The sequence below is a fragment of the Neomonachus schauinslandi genome, chromosome 8, assembly GCF_002201575.2.
Source record: "Neomonachus schauinslandi chromosome 8, ASM220157v2, whole genome shotgun sequence".
NCBI lineage: Eukaryota > Metazoa > Chordata > Mammalia > Carnivora > Phocidae > Neomonachus > Neomonachus schauinslandi.
Window position 1 is genome coordinate 108680982 of NC_058410.1, and position 14476 is coordinate 108695457.

At 43.9% G+C, this 14476-nt stretch overlaps 1 protein-coding gene across 2 annotated transcripts; it reads left to right on the top strand.

Annotated features, from left to right (window-relative positions):
- The first annotated feature begins 991 nt into the window (after window positions 1–991).
- TREM1 (triggering receptor expressed on myeloid cells 1) lies at window positions 992–10173 on the top strand. Of its 2 annotated transcripts, none has more exons than XM_021692054.1 (4): window positions 992–1081; window positions 4265–4621; window positions 6220–6433; window positions 9708–10173. In XM_021692054.1, the coding sequence occupies exons 1-4, from the start codon at window positions 1033–1035 to the stop codon at window positions 9811–9813; spliced, it is 726 nt and encodes a 241-aa protein (XP_021547729.1). In that variant the 5' UTR covers window positions 992–1032; the 3' UTR covers window positions 9814–10173. The 2 variants fall into 2 exon arrangements, with proteins under 2 accessions (XP_021547729.1, XP_044773399.1); XM_044917464.1 differs by having other exon boundaries at window positions 6229–6433.
- Window positions 10174–14476: the final 4303 nt, after the last annotated feature.

Below are 14476 nucleotides of genomic sequence, written 5' to 3' on the forward strand. Positions count from 1 at the left end.
AATATGGTTTTCTTCAGTTGCCATACTGTACTGAAAGTATTTTCTTAAATATACATTTTTATCCTCATTTATGACCCACTGTTCCATGTTATACTTCAAAAACATCTCTTATTTGTATATTACTTATTGGATTTCTAGGACTTTCCCTCTAATATATTTCTGAGCTCTTCAAAATGTCGATATTCATTTTACATTTGGGAGTATTTCTGAAGTAAATCTTTTCTGTTATTGATTTTTCACATCGTCAAATCTGCCTTGTATTGCTTCTGGTATGGAAACTGCTAAATTTTTCTTTCTGTCATCACTGTCCTGTCCTATATCGCCCTGTTTCTAAGTTTATTCTTGTTTAATGGCGGCCATGTCCTCTCAAATCATTTAGGGGGCTTCCTACATTTCCATGAGCTCCGAAGCCAGGTCTATGACAGGAGGCTGAGGGCAAGTGCAAGGTGTGGGCCATCCAGGTGAAGAGGGGGCAGGCCTCAAGTCAGAAAAAGCCAAGGGAATCAGGGTGGGGTGGGGGTAGGGACAGGTTGTAGAAAAAACATGTATGTTGGGTACAGTACTGAGCATTTACCATAGGGACCCCCAGTTCTTCCCCACAATAACCCTAAAAGTGAGGCATTATTATCCCAACCTGTCCCTCCATGTACCTACACTGAACTGGATGGGAATGGAGAGCTGGCCTCAGGAGAGCAAGGTGGCCCTCTAGTCCCCTGACAATAGTGACACCTTACTTTTGCTCACACCAAAGTATCATTCTCACTAAAATTTTGCGAGGTTGGCTGAAAAGGTAATTGTCATTATCCCCAGAGAACAGGAAACTGGAATTCAGAGAAGGCTGACACTCAAACCCTGTCTCTGGATTCCTGTGTTGTCCCTGACGTCTGGAGCCAAGACAACCAGTGACGAAAACAGCGTCAGCCTCAGCACCTCCCAGGAATGACTTCATATCCTGTTATGCAACTTTCTGGAGCCTCTAGGTTGGAGTGTCCCAGGCATACCAGCGGCAGCGGGGGCTGGCGCACACAAAGCATGAGGAAGGCCAGGCTCCAGGAGCTTCTCTGGATGCTCTTCATCTCAGGTAAGGTGAGGAAGAGGCATGAGCAGGTGAGCCCTCTGCCCGGAACCTTGGGGATCCACCATGAGAAAAGCTTCCCTTCTCTTTGGAAGCTCCAGGGGATGTGGCCACCCAGCATAGAGTCAACCAGGAGACTTGTTAGACTGTGTTTCTCTACCCAAACTTCACAGAAACAGGAGAATATATAGGCCCTGAGAACAGAAGTAAAAGGGGTGAATTAGGGAAACAGGATATCTGTGCATTTTGATGTTGGCAAAGATAAGCACAAGTCTAGGTGGGAAAATGCTAGAGTAAATCTAAACTTGATATGATCCGAAATAATTTTGCTTGAGTTTGAAGTTTTGTTTTCTTATATTCCATCGTGGTGCTTTTCACGTGACTTCCATTAACCCCCAAAGACATAAGTCATTGCCCTGGAAGTCTGTTATTGCTGAGAAATAGCAGAACAGAAGTAAAGAGAAGGGGCTTGGTGCCCCCTTTCCTGGGGGCTGTGACTGCAGACCGACGTGTCTGCTGGTGTTGGAGGGTGTTGTTGCCCTGACTTGATGGGTCTGCCCCATTGCCACGCCCTCACTTCTCTTGTACAGCTCACACTTGGATTAAAGATGGAAGCATTTGGGGCTTTGGCTGTTCCTCCTCCTAATCCTTATGCATAAATTGGGAAAATAACAAGTGAAAAGAAGGGTTTGCCTTGGAAAGACTTGAAGATTACAGAGAAAAGTTACTTTCCAGGAACACAAGGTTGAGCAAGGGTACAGACACTCACCTTGCAGAGCCTGCACACACATAGCACTTTGAGTCTGCTTGGAGCTGGGATGATAACCCAGATGGGCAGATAGGAGCTTGGTTCTCATTCGCTTGTGTTGTATTCATGTTTTTCCAAAGCAGAACTGGGAGAATATGGAGGGTTGATGCTTGTGTACTGATGTGCGAGAAAGCCACTGGTATATATTTTATTGTGTCCTGTGAGGGTGGTTTGGGGTAACCTAAAAACTCCCTCTAGCTCCTGTATCCTAAGGAACAGAATCATTAGGTACCTATTCAGGCGTGGGCTGGGACTGCTCTCATCTCAACCAGATAACTGCCTTGGGCAACATAGCTCCCAGGTTTAGAGTTGAGTTCGGGGTCAGACTATCCAGGCTTGAATCCTGACTACCACTTTCTATTGCGGAACTTTGGGCAAATCACTTAATAACCTCTGGCTTATTAAATAACCTTTCTGGGCCTCAATTTCCCTATCTCTGAAATAAGACTAATGGCAGCATCAACCTTAGAAGTTATGGAGCTTAAATGATAAAGTTAGGAAGATTAAATGAGCTAGTACTTTTAAACACTTAGCAATACAAAGTATTTGGAATTCTTTTCTTGCAGTCACGCAAGGAATTGTGCACACATAGCACTTCAGCGCTGAGTTCTTGCTGTTTCCTTTCACAAGAGATAGGCAAGTTTGTGCAGAACTCATATTCCTGTAACTCCCTCTCTCTTCATCCACTTGGGCTGCTATCATAAAATACCATAGACAGAGTGGCTTATAAGCAATAGGTACTTATTTCTCACAGTTCTGGAGGGTAGATATTCAAGCTCATGCTGCCATTTTGGTTGGGTTTTTGTGAAGGCCCTCTTCCAGGTTGTGGACTATGGACGTCTCACTCTGTGCTCCCAGGGTGGAGGCAGTGAGGGAGCTCTCTGGATCCCTTTTATAAGGGCACCAATCCCTTTCGTGGGATCAATCATGACTTAATCATCTCCCAAAGTCTTCACCTCTTTACACCATCACCTTGGGGATTTGGATTTCCACATAAGAATTTTGCGGGGGGACACACACATTCTGACCATAGCATCTACCTTGCCCAGGGACTTGGCAAATAATTTATCTATAATCTTTACATTAATGTTACAGAGGGTAGAGAGAGGAGGTGTTTGTCTTCCTCAGAGCTCAGCACCGTGCCTGGCACACAGTAGGCTCTCAGCCACCAGTTGATGAATGAGTGAATGAATGAGTGAGCCAAACTTGGCTTAAGACAGCCCCCAGTCCTGGCTCCCTTGTTTCTTGGAGGGGAATTCCTGACCAGAATTCAGAGGACTTTTCAAGAAGCTTGTTTTGGGCACCTGGGTGGCTCAGTCATTAAGTGTCTGCCTTCGGCTCAGGTCATGATCATGATCCCAGGGTCCTGGGATCGAGTCCCACATCGGGTTCCCTCCTTGGCGGGAAGCCTGCTCTCCCTCTCCCACTCCCAGGGCTTGTGTTCCTGCTCTCACTATCTCTGTCTCTGTCAAATAAATAAATAAAATCTTTAAAAAAAAAAAAAAAGAAGAAGAAGCTTGTTTTCTAGGTTTCCTTAGAAACTGCAGTCTGGTCCCAGAAGAACTGGCCTGGTTTCTGGGCTGTGATGATAGCCCAGGGACTCCATTAAAGGGGCAGCTGTTGGCATTTTTCAATGGGCATTCTCAGAACTACTGCCCAGGGATTAAATTGTGTGTGCGTGTGCGTGTGTGTGCAGTAGTATTAATAATAGCAGTAGTAGTTGTAGGTAGCGGTAGCCTGATCCACAGTTTGACCCGACATTACTGTCCAGCCCATTATTTGGTGTTCCATGGAAGAAAGTAACCCAGGCTTGAATGGATAGACCCTGTGGATAAGTTATAGAGCTCTGTTGTGTCCAGCCAAAACCACAGATCTAGATCTTATTTCCACTCAAGTTGGCCTTCCCCTTGGCAAAGCTCCTTTGGACCAGACCAGAATTGATCTCTTTCCCCTACTCTTTCCCCTAGCTGTTTGGAGGAATCACTGTCTGCTACTATCATGTCTTCACATCCACTCATCACCCTGTATGTCCTTCTCTATAATCTTCCCTTCCATAATACCCCTGTCACTCACGGTCTTGGTACATGTCCCATGTTCTGCCTCCAATCAGGCAATTTTTTTCCTCTCAAAAACAATCAGTTATGAAAGTTTGCACAAAGCATGTGTGGTCTAGCTCTTGGAGTAAAAGAAAAATTACTCACAGTAAAAAGATCTGGGATCTAGTGCTGGCTTGCAGGGAAGGTTGCATGTTCTCTGGAGGCCTTGAGGACCTCATCTGAAAAATGAGCGGTTGAATAAGAAAAAGAAGTTGTTTCTCTCTTTTTTTCCAAAGAGAAGAAAACTATTCCTCACAGAGTCTAACTCTGATTCCCTGCTTACAGAACTCCAAGCTGCAACCGAACCACATGAAGAAAAGTATGTCTTAGCAGCAGGAGAGACCCTGAATGTACAATGTCCCTTCTCCATCCAGAAGTATGCCTATAGCCAGAAAGCTTGGCAGAGGCTGATGGATAGAGCGGAGCCCCTGACACTGGTTTTCACGACGAGTGTTTCAGGGACTCCCAGTCAAGTCCGGATGGGCAGGTACTTCTTAGAAGACATCCCCAGTGAGGCCATGCTGAATGTCCAAATGACCAATCTTCAAGTGGAGGACTCAGGACTGTATCGGTGTGTGATCTACCACCCTCCCAAGGACCCTGACATCCTGTCCCCCCTTGTCCGCCTGGTGGTGATTAAGGGTGAGTGACCTGGAGGGGGGTAAGAGGATGGGGAAAGCCAGCCCAGGTGGTGGTATGGGTGGTGGTGGTAGCACCCGCAGGGCTGTGGCTCAGGATTTCTAGCAAACTGACCTCTCCCAGAAGCTCCTTGTCTTTCATTTGAGGTCCTTGAGAGGCATTTGGTCCAAAAGTAAGAAGGGGCTTCTGTGTATGGGATTCCTTTTAGGGTAGCAGAGCTTAATTTGGGGTACTATTGTAGGAAGTAGGGTACAGTGAAAGATGAGTGGTAGACTTGGATAATTTAGTCTCATACTTTAGGTTTCCAAATGGAAGTCATTTCTTTGGGAAGCCTTTGTGATCAACTATTCCCTCCCCCCCAGTACATTTGTTGGCCTTCCTGTGTGCTTCCAAAGCAGTGCTTCTCAGACTTTACTGGGGGCACAACCCGCCTGGGGATTTTATTTCAAAAGCAGCCTCTGATACAATAGGTCTAGGGTGGGACCTAGATTCAGCATTTCTTTCTTTTTTTTTTTTTTAAGATTTTATTTATTTATTTGAAAGAGAGAGAGAGAGATCACAAGTAGGCAGACAGGCAGGCAGAGGGAGAGGGAGAAGCAGGCTCCCTGCTGAGCACAGAGCCCGATGTGGGGCTCGATCCCAGGACCCTGGGATCATGACCTGAGCCGAAGGCAGATGCTTAACCATCTGAGCCACCCAGGCATCCCGTAGATTTAGCATTTCTGATCTGCTTGCAGGTGATGCTGCTGCTGAGGCTGGTCCATGGCTCCCATTTTGGATAGCAAATCTCCAGAGCTCACTTTGTGTCCCCCTCATAGATGATGCTGTCCCATTGGGTAGTAGTGGCCAACTTACTTACCTACCTCCAATGCTCATCTGTGAGTACCCTGAGGAAAGGGCCTGTGCCTTTCTCATGTCTGTATCCCTAGAAACTAATGTACTGCCTGGGACAAAGTAGGACCTCAGTAGATGTCAACTGGAGAAATTAAGGAAGGAGAGGAAAGGGAGGAAGGTTCAAGTTTCTAGCACCTGGGGAATCCTAAGCCTAAGGAAGACAAGGCTCATATGCAATATATTAATAAAAGACAATTTGAAAAGCAATATGCTACAGGTTCACGTGAGGGTGAGGCAGAGAATGGTACAAGGTAAAGTAATCAGGGAATTATTCTTGAAGAAGGTGGAAGCATATGGATAGGTGAAGAATAGCAGGTGAGTGCATTTCCAGTGATAGGAATCACTTGAAAATTCCATTTCCCCCTTCCCCCCCTTCCTCCCTCTTTCCCTCTCTCTCTTCCCTTTTCTGCTTTCCTTCCTTCTTTCTTTTTTCCTGCCTCTGACCCAGGCTGATCTCACACTAATTCTTTAATCTTAGCAAAAGAAAAACTTGCTTCACAAATGGCCATGTTCATTTCCTTCCTCAGTTTCATTTACCCTGCCACCTCTCCATCCATCCAACTTTCCTTCCTTCCATCCAAACACCCTTCCTTCCTGCCTCCCTGCCTTCCTTCTATCCATCCTTCCACCTGTCTATCCACCCACTCACTTCCCAAAACTTCATTCATTAACTTAACCATCCGTTTATCCAATGTGCTTTCTTGCAGATCCTTTAGGCACCACTGTCTCAGACAAGAATCCCACTCAGAACTTGGCTCAGATTTCCACCCTTCCTCCTACCACCACCAAGGCCCAGAGCACACTCCTCAACAGCCCCAAGACTGTGACCCAACTCTCACCCAAATCAACTGCTGACATCTCCTCTCCTGGCTTGGGAGTCAACATCACAAATGCGACGGATGTCACGAGCTATGGTTTCAGGTCTCTGGGCCTCCTGGTTTGATTCTGAGTCCATATGCTTGAGATGTGGGGAGTGATGAATGGGGGAAAGGGGAGGGCAGGAGCAGACTTGAGTCAACTAAGTCTGGTGAAACTTTCCTGGGGAAGAAGGGAGTGGTACTAGAGTGGGAGGAAGCTGTTGGTGAGGCTCCCCCTCTCCCTGGTTCACCCTGTTTCCTTGCATCCTATAGGAGTAAGAAGAAGAAGGGTGTCTTTGCTTAATTTCAGTCGTCTCAGCCAACCTCACCAGCCTAATGGTATAGTGGAGTGAGTGTCCCTGGATTCTAATGCCAGCCAGATTGGCTAGCTGTGTGACTTTGGGTGAATCATGAACGCTCTGTGGCTTGTTTCCTTGTCTATAAGGAGGCTAGCAAATGCAGAGCTGGAAATAATAATCTAGCCCAACGGCTCTCCTCTCAGCGGCTGCTGTGTGTTAGGATTACCTGGAGTGTTTGCTTTTGCTTTGGTTTGTGTTTCATACTGATGCATGTGCCCTCCTGTAGACCAATAGATCAGGATTTCTGGAGATGGGGCTGGTCTCAGCATTTGTTATGAGATCTTCACAAGATTTCTTAATGTGCAGGCAAAGCTAAGACCCATTAACTTTGCATGCATACCCCTCTTTACGGTTTATTATTAAATGTTGATTTATCTCTGAATGTGTTTATCATTAAATGTTGAATTAACAGAGATATATTCATCCATATTCGCACTAATCTAACATGTCTGATTGCCACATTCTCTTTCTAGTTTTTATTCATGTTCATACATATTTAATATAGCAGTAATTCTAATTATAAACATTGCCATTATTTTTCTATGCTAAGACTATTCTTTGATGTTGCTACCTAGACTTCATGATTATAATTTCAACAAATGCATCCTTTTCTATCAATGAAAAAGCCATGACTTACATCTTACTTGCCTGTCTTTAGACACTGAGATTGTTTTAATTTTTTACAGTATTGATAACTTTGAGATGAACATTTTTGCAGATGTCTTTTTTTCTTTTAAATTATTTATTCAAAGGAAATTCCCTTAAGAAAATGTGAACATTTATATTGCTCTGTATACATATTGCCAAATGGTCTTCAAAGGTTGGAAACAATTTGTGTTGTGATCCGTAATGTATAAGTGAAGCAGTTGTCACTGCAGGGATCCTTTGTGTACAAGGATTTAGTATTTGGAAAATATTCCTGGTAAATTGGACATCAACTATCACGTGCTTTCATTTCTCTCTTGCTGTGGCCTAGAAGCTCCAGGAGGATAGAGGCAGTGACTGTCCACGCACTGCCCCCCCGTCCCCCAACTGTTATTTTGTTGGCACCAGTGCCTGGTACATAGTAGGTGCTTATTAAATCTTTGTGGACTAAATAAATGCTCTAGTGAGAATCAACATTTTTTTTAAGTTACTTTGATTTTCCAGCATGTAAATCGAGAGTACCCACTTTGGCCCACATTGCTACTAGAGGTTGCATATTTTCTATTAACTTTATTTATTAACTCATATGAACTATTCTATCAGTCAGAATCCAGCCAAGGAAGCAGAAGCCACTGAGCTGTTTGAAAAAGAGATGTTTTGTACAGGGAGCTATTTGCCTAGATAATGGAAGAAGTGAGCTTCCAATCTGGGGATGGATGGGGTTGGCCACCTTAGAGGAAGCTACCACCTCACTGTCTTAGGGTGGGTTCCCTAGAAGCAGGCAGTGGGAAAAGTCTTGTACAATGTAGGAAGTGATCCCAGGTAAATCCATCCGAGAAGTGAGACCAGGAGAGAAGGAAGCTTAGTAAGGATGTCATCACCAAGCTGAGTCCCACAGGGGGGAACTTTGGGATTCAGTCCTGCAGGGGATTTCTGGGGGACCCACGGACTTGTCTATATCAGAGGCTGGGGGAGCTGGATAGTTATACTCCGAATTTCCAGTCCTCTGTTGGGGGTGGCCCAGCGGCACATGAATTCCCAGGCACTGGGGTAGGGGCGGTGGTCTGGCCGCCTGTGTGCAGCCTCAGAAAGGGGTGCATGTTGGCCCTCGAGAGTGGACACACTTCTGGAGCTCCGCGCATGAAAATGTGAAAGGACTGGGAGGAAAAGGGAGACTTGAAGGTCAGGTGAGCTGGGACCTTGGAGCCATGGGCTGAACCCGAGCCGCAGAGGGCGCTACTGTAACCGCGAGCGGCCAGGAGCTGTCAGGGGTCAACTTGACCAGCTGCTGGTTCACGTAGCTCCAGGTGATGGGGGAGAAGGAAGACAGGGAGGACGGGGCCGCGGGCCTGGGGGAGACTTCAGCGTAAAGGGGCCTCGGCGGCTTTTTATTGTCATTCTGTGAATTCTCCTTCTGCGAGCTTGCACATTTGCTTTTAAGTTTTGTATGGGCAAATGTGTTGATTTTTAAATTATTACTTTGCTTTATTCCTTAATGTGCTTGATTCTATTTCCTGGTGATGTCTCTAGTTCCCCTCCTCCCCATTTTATTTAAATCTTTAGTCCATCTTGGGGGGGTATATTTTGCTAAATGGTATAAATTGTACAAAAGATGACTTTTTCTTCATATTACGATCCAGATACCACAAGATTATTTATTAAACAATCCTTGCCTACCTCCTGGGCTGCCTGATTTCTTAGATGCTAAATTCATACATAACATTAAGTCAATATCTGGACTTCTCTTTGTTTCACTGCCATCTATTTCTCTTTTCACCCTGTGTCTTCTCATGCAGATTAGTTGTGCTGTAATCTGTTTCCATATCACTGAGCCTAGACAGACCATGCTTTCTCACTCATGGGTATCTCTTTCTTATGGTATCCACTGATGCTTTCTCAGGACTTTTAGAATCATTGAGCTAAAATCTGTAATAATTCATGATGGGATTGGGGCAAAGATTGGATTCTTCTGTTTATAGATGGGGAAACCGAGGCCAGAGCAGTGAGGTGGCCCTCCCAGGAAGTAGGCCTTCCTGCTGGGACTAGAAACCAGGCTTCCTTGCTGGGCCTTCTCTCTCTGCTGCATCCCAGTGAGGAAGAGGAGCCCAGGCAGCCTGCCCTTTCTCCTGGGTGCCTCTTCTGCACATGGGCTCTATGCTCTTTACTAGATCTATTTCCAGTCAGTAGTTTTAGGCAGTGGGGCACACTAAAGGCCAGGGACAGGTGCTAGAAGGGCTGAAGCAGATAAGAGAAGGGGCATGAAGGACTTCTGTAAACACTCAGGTGTGAGGCATGCCTGTGCTAACAGTAGCTTACATCTCTTCTTTCCCCCAGGGTTCCCGTGATCAACATCGTCATTCTCGTGCTGTGTGGACTCCTGAGCAAGAGCCTGGTCTTCACTGTCTTGCTTGCCGTCACGCAGAGGTCATTTGGACCTTAGGCCAGTGAAGCCATAAGCATGACCTCTGACCTCCAGCCACATCCCTCTGGTAGTTGTCCTGGGGGAGGAGTGTGAGGGGGAAAGGAAGGAGGGGCAATGACGTGAGTTGAATCTGCAACACAGATTCTTTCTAAGGCTCATGTCCCACCTTCTCAGCCCTGCCAGCTCCCCTCATTTACACCAGTGACCGTGGGTGTGTGTTTTGCCCCCTCAGAAGAGAAGATACAGCTGCAAACATGCCCATTCCACCCGTGGCTCGGGATTTGCCTTAAATAAAGACAGAGTCCAATGCTCTTCACTTTTGCTGTCTTATGGAGGTTGTGAGGTACCGAGGACACCCCCACTAATTCTGCCCTTGTTCTTGCCCTGGGCCATAATGGTTTAGCCTGATCTGGACAGAGCTCTTACTACACAAGCATCCTGTTCTCCCTGCTCCTAGGCCTTTCTCTCCTCTAGAATCAGATGTTTGGGTTTCTCTCTTCATCTGTGGCCCTCTCCTACCTTCCCAGAGAAGGGGTTTGAAATCCACAGAATGAGGAGAAGACAAGACACCATGGTGAGAATACCATATTTGGGGAAGAGAAACCAAGTTAACCAAAAGGTTGTATCCTGGGAAAATCCTGGATGAGATGAGATCCAAGGCACAGGACTGATAGAGAATCTCATTTATCAATCGTGTGCATTACCAGGGGTACATCTTACCCCTGGGTCCTCGGAACATACCCATGTAGGCCAAGAAGTATGCAGCTAGAAACATACCTCAGCAGAATATCCTCAATGGGGGAAAACTGAGAGCTTTTCCCTTAAGGTCAGGAACAAGACAACGATGTCCACTCTCCCCACATTTATTCAACTTCGTACTGGAAGTCCTAGCTGCAGAAATCAGACAACAAAAAGAAATAAAAGGCATCCAAGTTGGTAAGGAAAAAGTCAAACTTTCACTATGTGTAGATGACATGACACTCTATATAGAAAACCCTAAAGACTCCACCAAAAACCTGCTAGAACTGATAAATGAATTCAGTAAAGTCCCAGAATACAAAATCAATGTACAGAAATCCATTGCATTCCTATACACTAATAAAGAAGCAGTAGAAAGAGAAATTAAGAAAACAATCCCATTTACAATTGCACCAAAAATAATAAGGTCCCTAGGAAAAAACTTAACCTAAGGGGTGAAAAACCTATACTCTAGAAACTATAAAACATTGATGAAAGAAATTGCAGATGACACAAAGAAATGGAAAGACATTCCATGCTCATGGACTGGGAGAACAAATACTGTTAAAATTCCTGTATTACCCAAAGCAATCTTCAGATTTCATGTAATCCCTACCAAAATACCAACAGCATTTTTCATAGAACCAGAACAAACAATCCTAAAATTTGTATGGAACCACAAAACGACCCTGAATAGCCAAAGCAATCTTGAAAGAGAAAAACAAAACTGGACACATCACAACTTTGAACTTCAAGTTATATTACAAAGCTGTAGTAATCAAAACTGTATGGTATTGGCACAAAAATAGACACATAGATCAATGGAAAAAAACAGAAAGCCCAGAAATAAACCTACAGTTATATGGTCAATTAATCTTTGAAAAAGGAGGCAAGAATATGCAATGGGAAAAAGACAGTTCCTTCAACAAATGGTGTTGAGAAAACTGGACAGTAACATACAAGAGAATGAAACTGGACCACTTTCTTATACCATACACAAAAATAAATTCAAAATTGATTAAGGACCTAAATGTGAGGCCTGAAACCACAAAAATCTTAGAAGAGAGCACAGGCAGTAATCTCCCTGACTTTGTCCATACCAACATCTTTCTAGATATGTCTCCTGATGCAAGAGAAATAAAAGCAAAAATACACTATTGGGGCTACATCAAAATAAAAATCTGCACAACGAAGGAAATAACCAAAAAACTAAAAGGTAATCTACTGAATGCCATATTTGCAAATGACATATCTGATAAAGGATTAGTATCCAAAATATATAAATAACTTATTCAACTAAAGACGAAAAAACCCACAATAATCCAATTAAAAAATGGGCAGAGGAAATGAACAGATATTTCTCCAAAGAAGACATGCAGATGGCCAACAGAGACATGAAAAGATATTCAACATCACTCATCATCAGGGAAATACAAATCAAACCAAAATGAGATATCACCTCACACCTGTCAAGATGACTAAAATAAAAAACTGAAGAAGCAGCAGGTGTTGGTGAGGATGTGGAGAAAAAGGAGCTCTGTGCACTCTTGGTGGGAATGAAAACTGTTGTAGCCACTGTGGAAAACAGTATGGAGGTTCCTCAAAAAATTAAAAATAGAACTATCCTAAGATCCAGGAATCACACTACTGGGTATTTACCCAAAGAATATAAAAACACTAATTTGAAAGGATACATGCACTCCTATGTTTATTATAGCGTTATTTACAATAGCCAAACTATGGGAGCAGCCCAAATGTCCACTAATAGATGAATGGATAAAGAAGATGTGGTGTATATATATATATATATATATATGGGGATTTGCCTTAAATAAAGACAGAGTCCAATGCTCTTCACTGTATTACTCAGCCATAAAAAAGAATGAAATCTTGCCATTTGCAACAACATGGATGGAGCTAGAAAGTATAATGCTAAGTGGAATAAGCTAGCCAGAGAAAGACAAATACCATATGATTTTACTCATATGTGGAATTTAAGAAACAAATGAGCTAAGAAAACAAAAAAGAGAGTCAAACCAAGGGACAGACTCTTAACTATAGAGAACAAACTGATGGTTACCAGAGGGGAGGTGAATGGGGGGTTGGGGGAAATAGGTGATGGGGATTAAGTGCCTCTTGTGATGAGCACATAGTTGAATCACTATATTGTACACCTGGAACTAATAATAACACTGTATGTTATCTACACTGGAATTAAAATAAAATAAAATGTTAAGTGGAAAAAAAAAAGGAAATATGTGCCTAAAATGAGACCACATGGGTAATAAGTCACTACTTACTAGCAGGAACTAAAACTAGAGTTCCTTTGCTGAAGACTAGGTGCTTCAAAGCCATATAGAATGGAATAAGGAGGAGTTCTGTCAATGTCTAAATGCCTCTTCTCCTTGTATCACAAAAGAAGCAGGGATGGTGGCCCACAAATGGGACCTTTTCCCTTTAGAGCAGAAGAGGTAGAAAATACCAACTTAAATCTTTGGAGTTTGCAAGACAGGGTGGGCCTGAACACCATGGGTGAGCAAGGGAGCTACAGGGCAGTTATAGGGCAGACAGAAGGAAGACAGAGTGATAACCGAACGTGCACATAGGGACAGCCTGCAGAAGTCTAACTGGTGAGGGGTGCCTGGGTGGCTCAGTCAGTTAAGCAGCCAACTCTGGGTTTCGGCTGGGGTCATGATCTCAGGGTCGTGAGATCGAGCCCATGTGGGGCTCCACACTCAGGGTGGAGTCTGCTTGACATTCTCTCTCTCTTTCTGCCCCTTCCCCCGCTCTCTCTTTCTAAAATAAATAAATAAATAAATAAATAAATAAATAAATAAATAAATATTTAAAAAAAAGACATCTAACTGGTGAAACCAAGAGGCAACGCACAGCAGAGGACACAGCTGAGGTCATAGCAGAAACAAAGGGTCTGATCACCTGTTAGAATTCTGCACCCAATTCCTGTGTGTGTGTATGTCTTGGGAGGGGGTGGTTTTCCCACACCAACAAGCAATTCTTGGACACCAGCTGGGCGTCCTGTAATTTAACTCAATTCTGATACTGTCTACCCAAAGATAACATCAGATTCCACAGATTGAGGGCTCAGTTCCATAAGACTCCCCCTCCCCATCTTTAGATGCCATTGGAGAGCACTTTTGCTTCTGACCCATCTACTATAGAAGTTACCAGTGATCCCCTCCTTGGGTTCCATTAATTTGTTACAGCAACTTGCAGAACTCAGAGATATTTTACTTACTAGTTTACTGGCCTTTTATAAAAGAATATTAAAGGACATGAATCAACAGCCAGATGAATAAATAAATAAGGTGAGGTCTTGAACAAAAGGATTTCTGTCCCCATGGAGTTTGGAGCCCAACACAGTGGCACATGGATTCTGGTTTCCCAGCCTGGAAACACTCTGAACTCCCTCCTTTTTTGTTTTTGTTTTTTGTTTTTTTAATGGAAGCTTCATTACATAGGCATGATTGATGAACGCATTGGCCATTGGTGACTGATTCAACCTCCAGCCCCTCCTTCTTCCCCAGAAATCAGGGGGTGGGGTTGAAAGTTCCAACCCTCTTTTCAAGGTTGGTTCCCGAGACAACAGCCCCCATCCTTCCAGGATTTCCAAAAGTCACCTCAATGACAGAAACCCAGGTGTAGTGGAAAGGGGCTTGTTATGAACAAGACACTTATGTCACATTTATGGCTCTGAAATGTTTTCAGGAACTGAGGACAAGAGACCAAATATGACAAAGGAAGCTCCCACTGCTCTTACGGCTCAGGAAATTTCATGATTTTCGGATCTGTGATCCAGGAACTATAGATGAAGTCAAAATATATGTGAGAAATATATTTTAATTATCTGCATGACCAAACGCATATTTCTTATATTCACAATATCACACAATCTAGTGATTTTGCCATTGGTGCCACTGCCCTT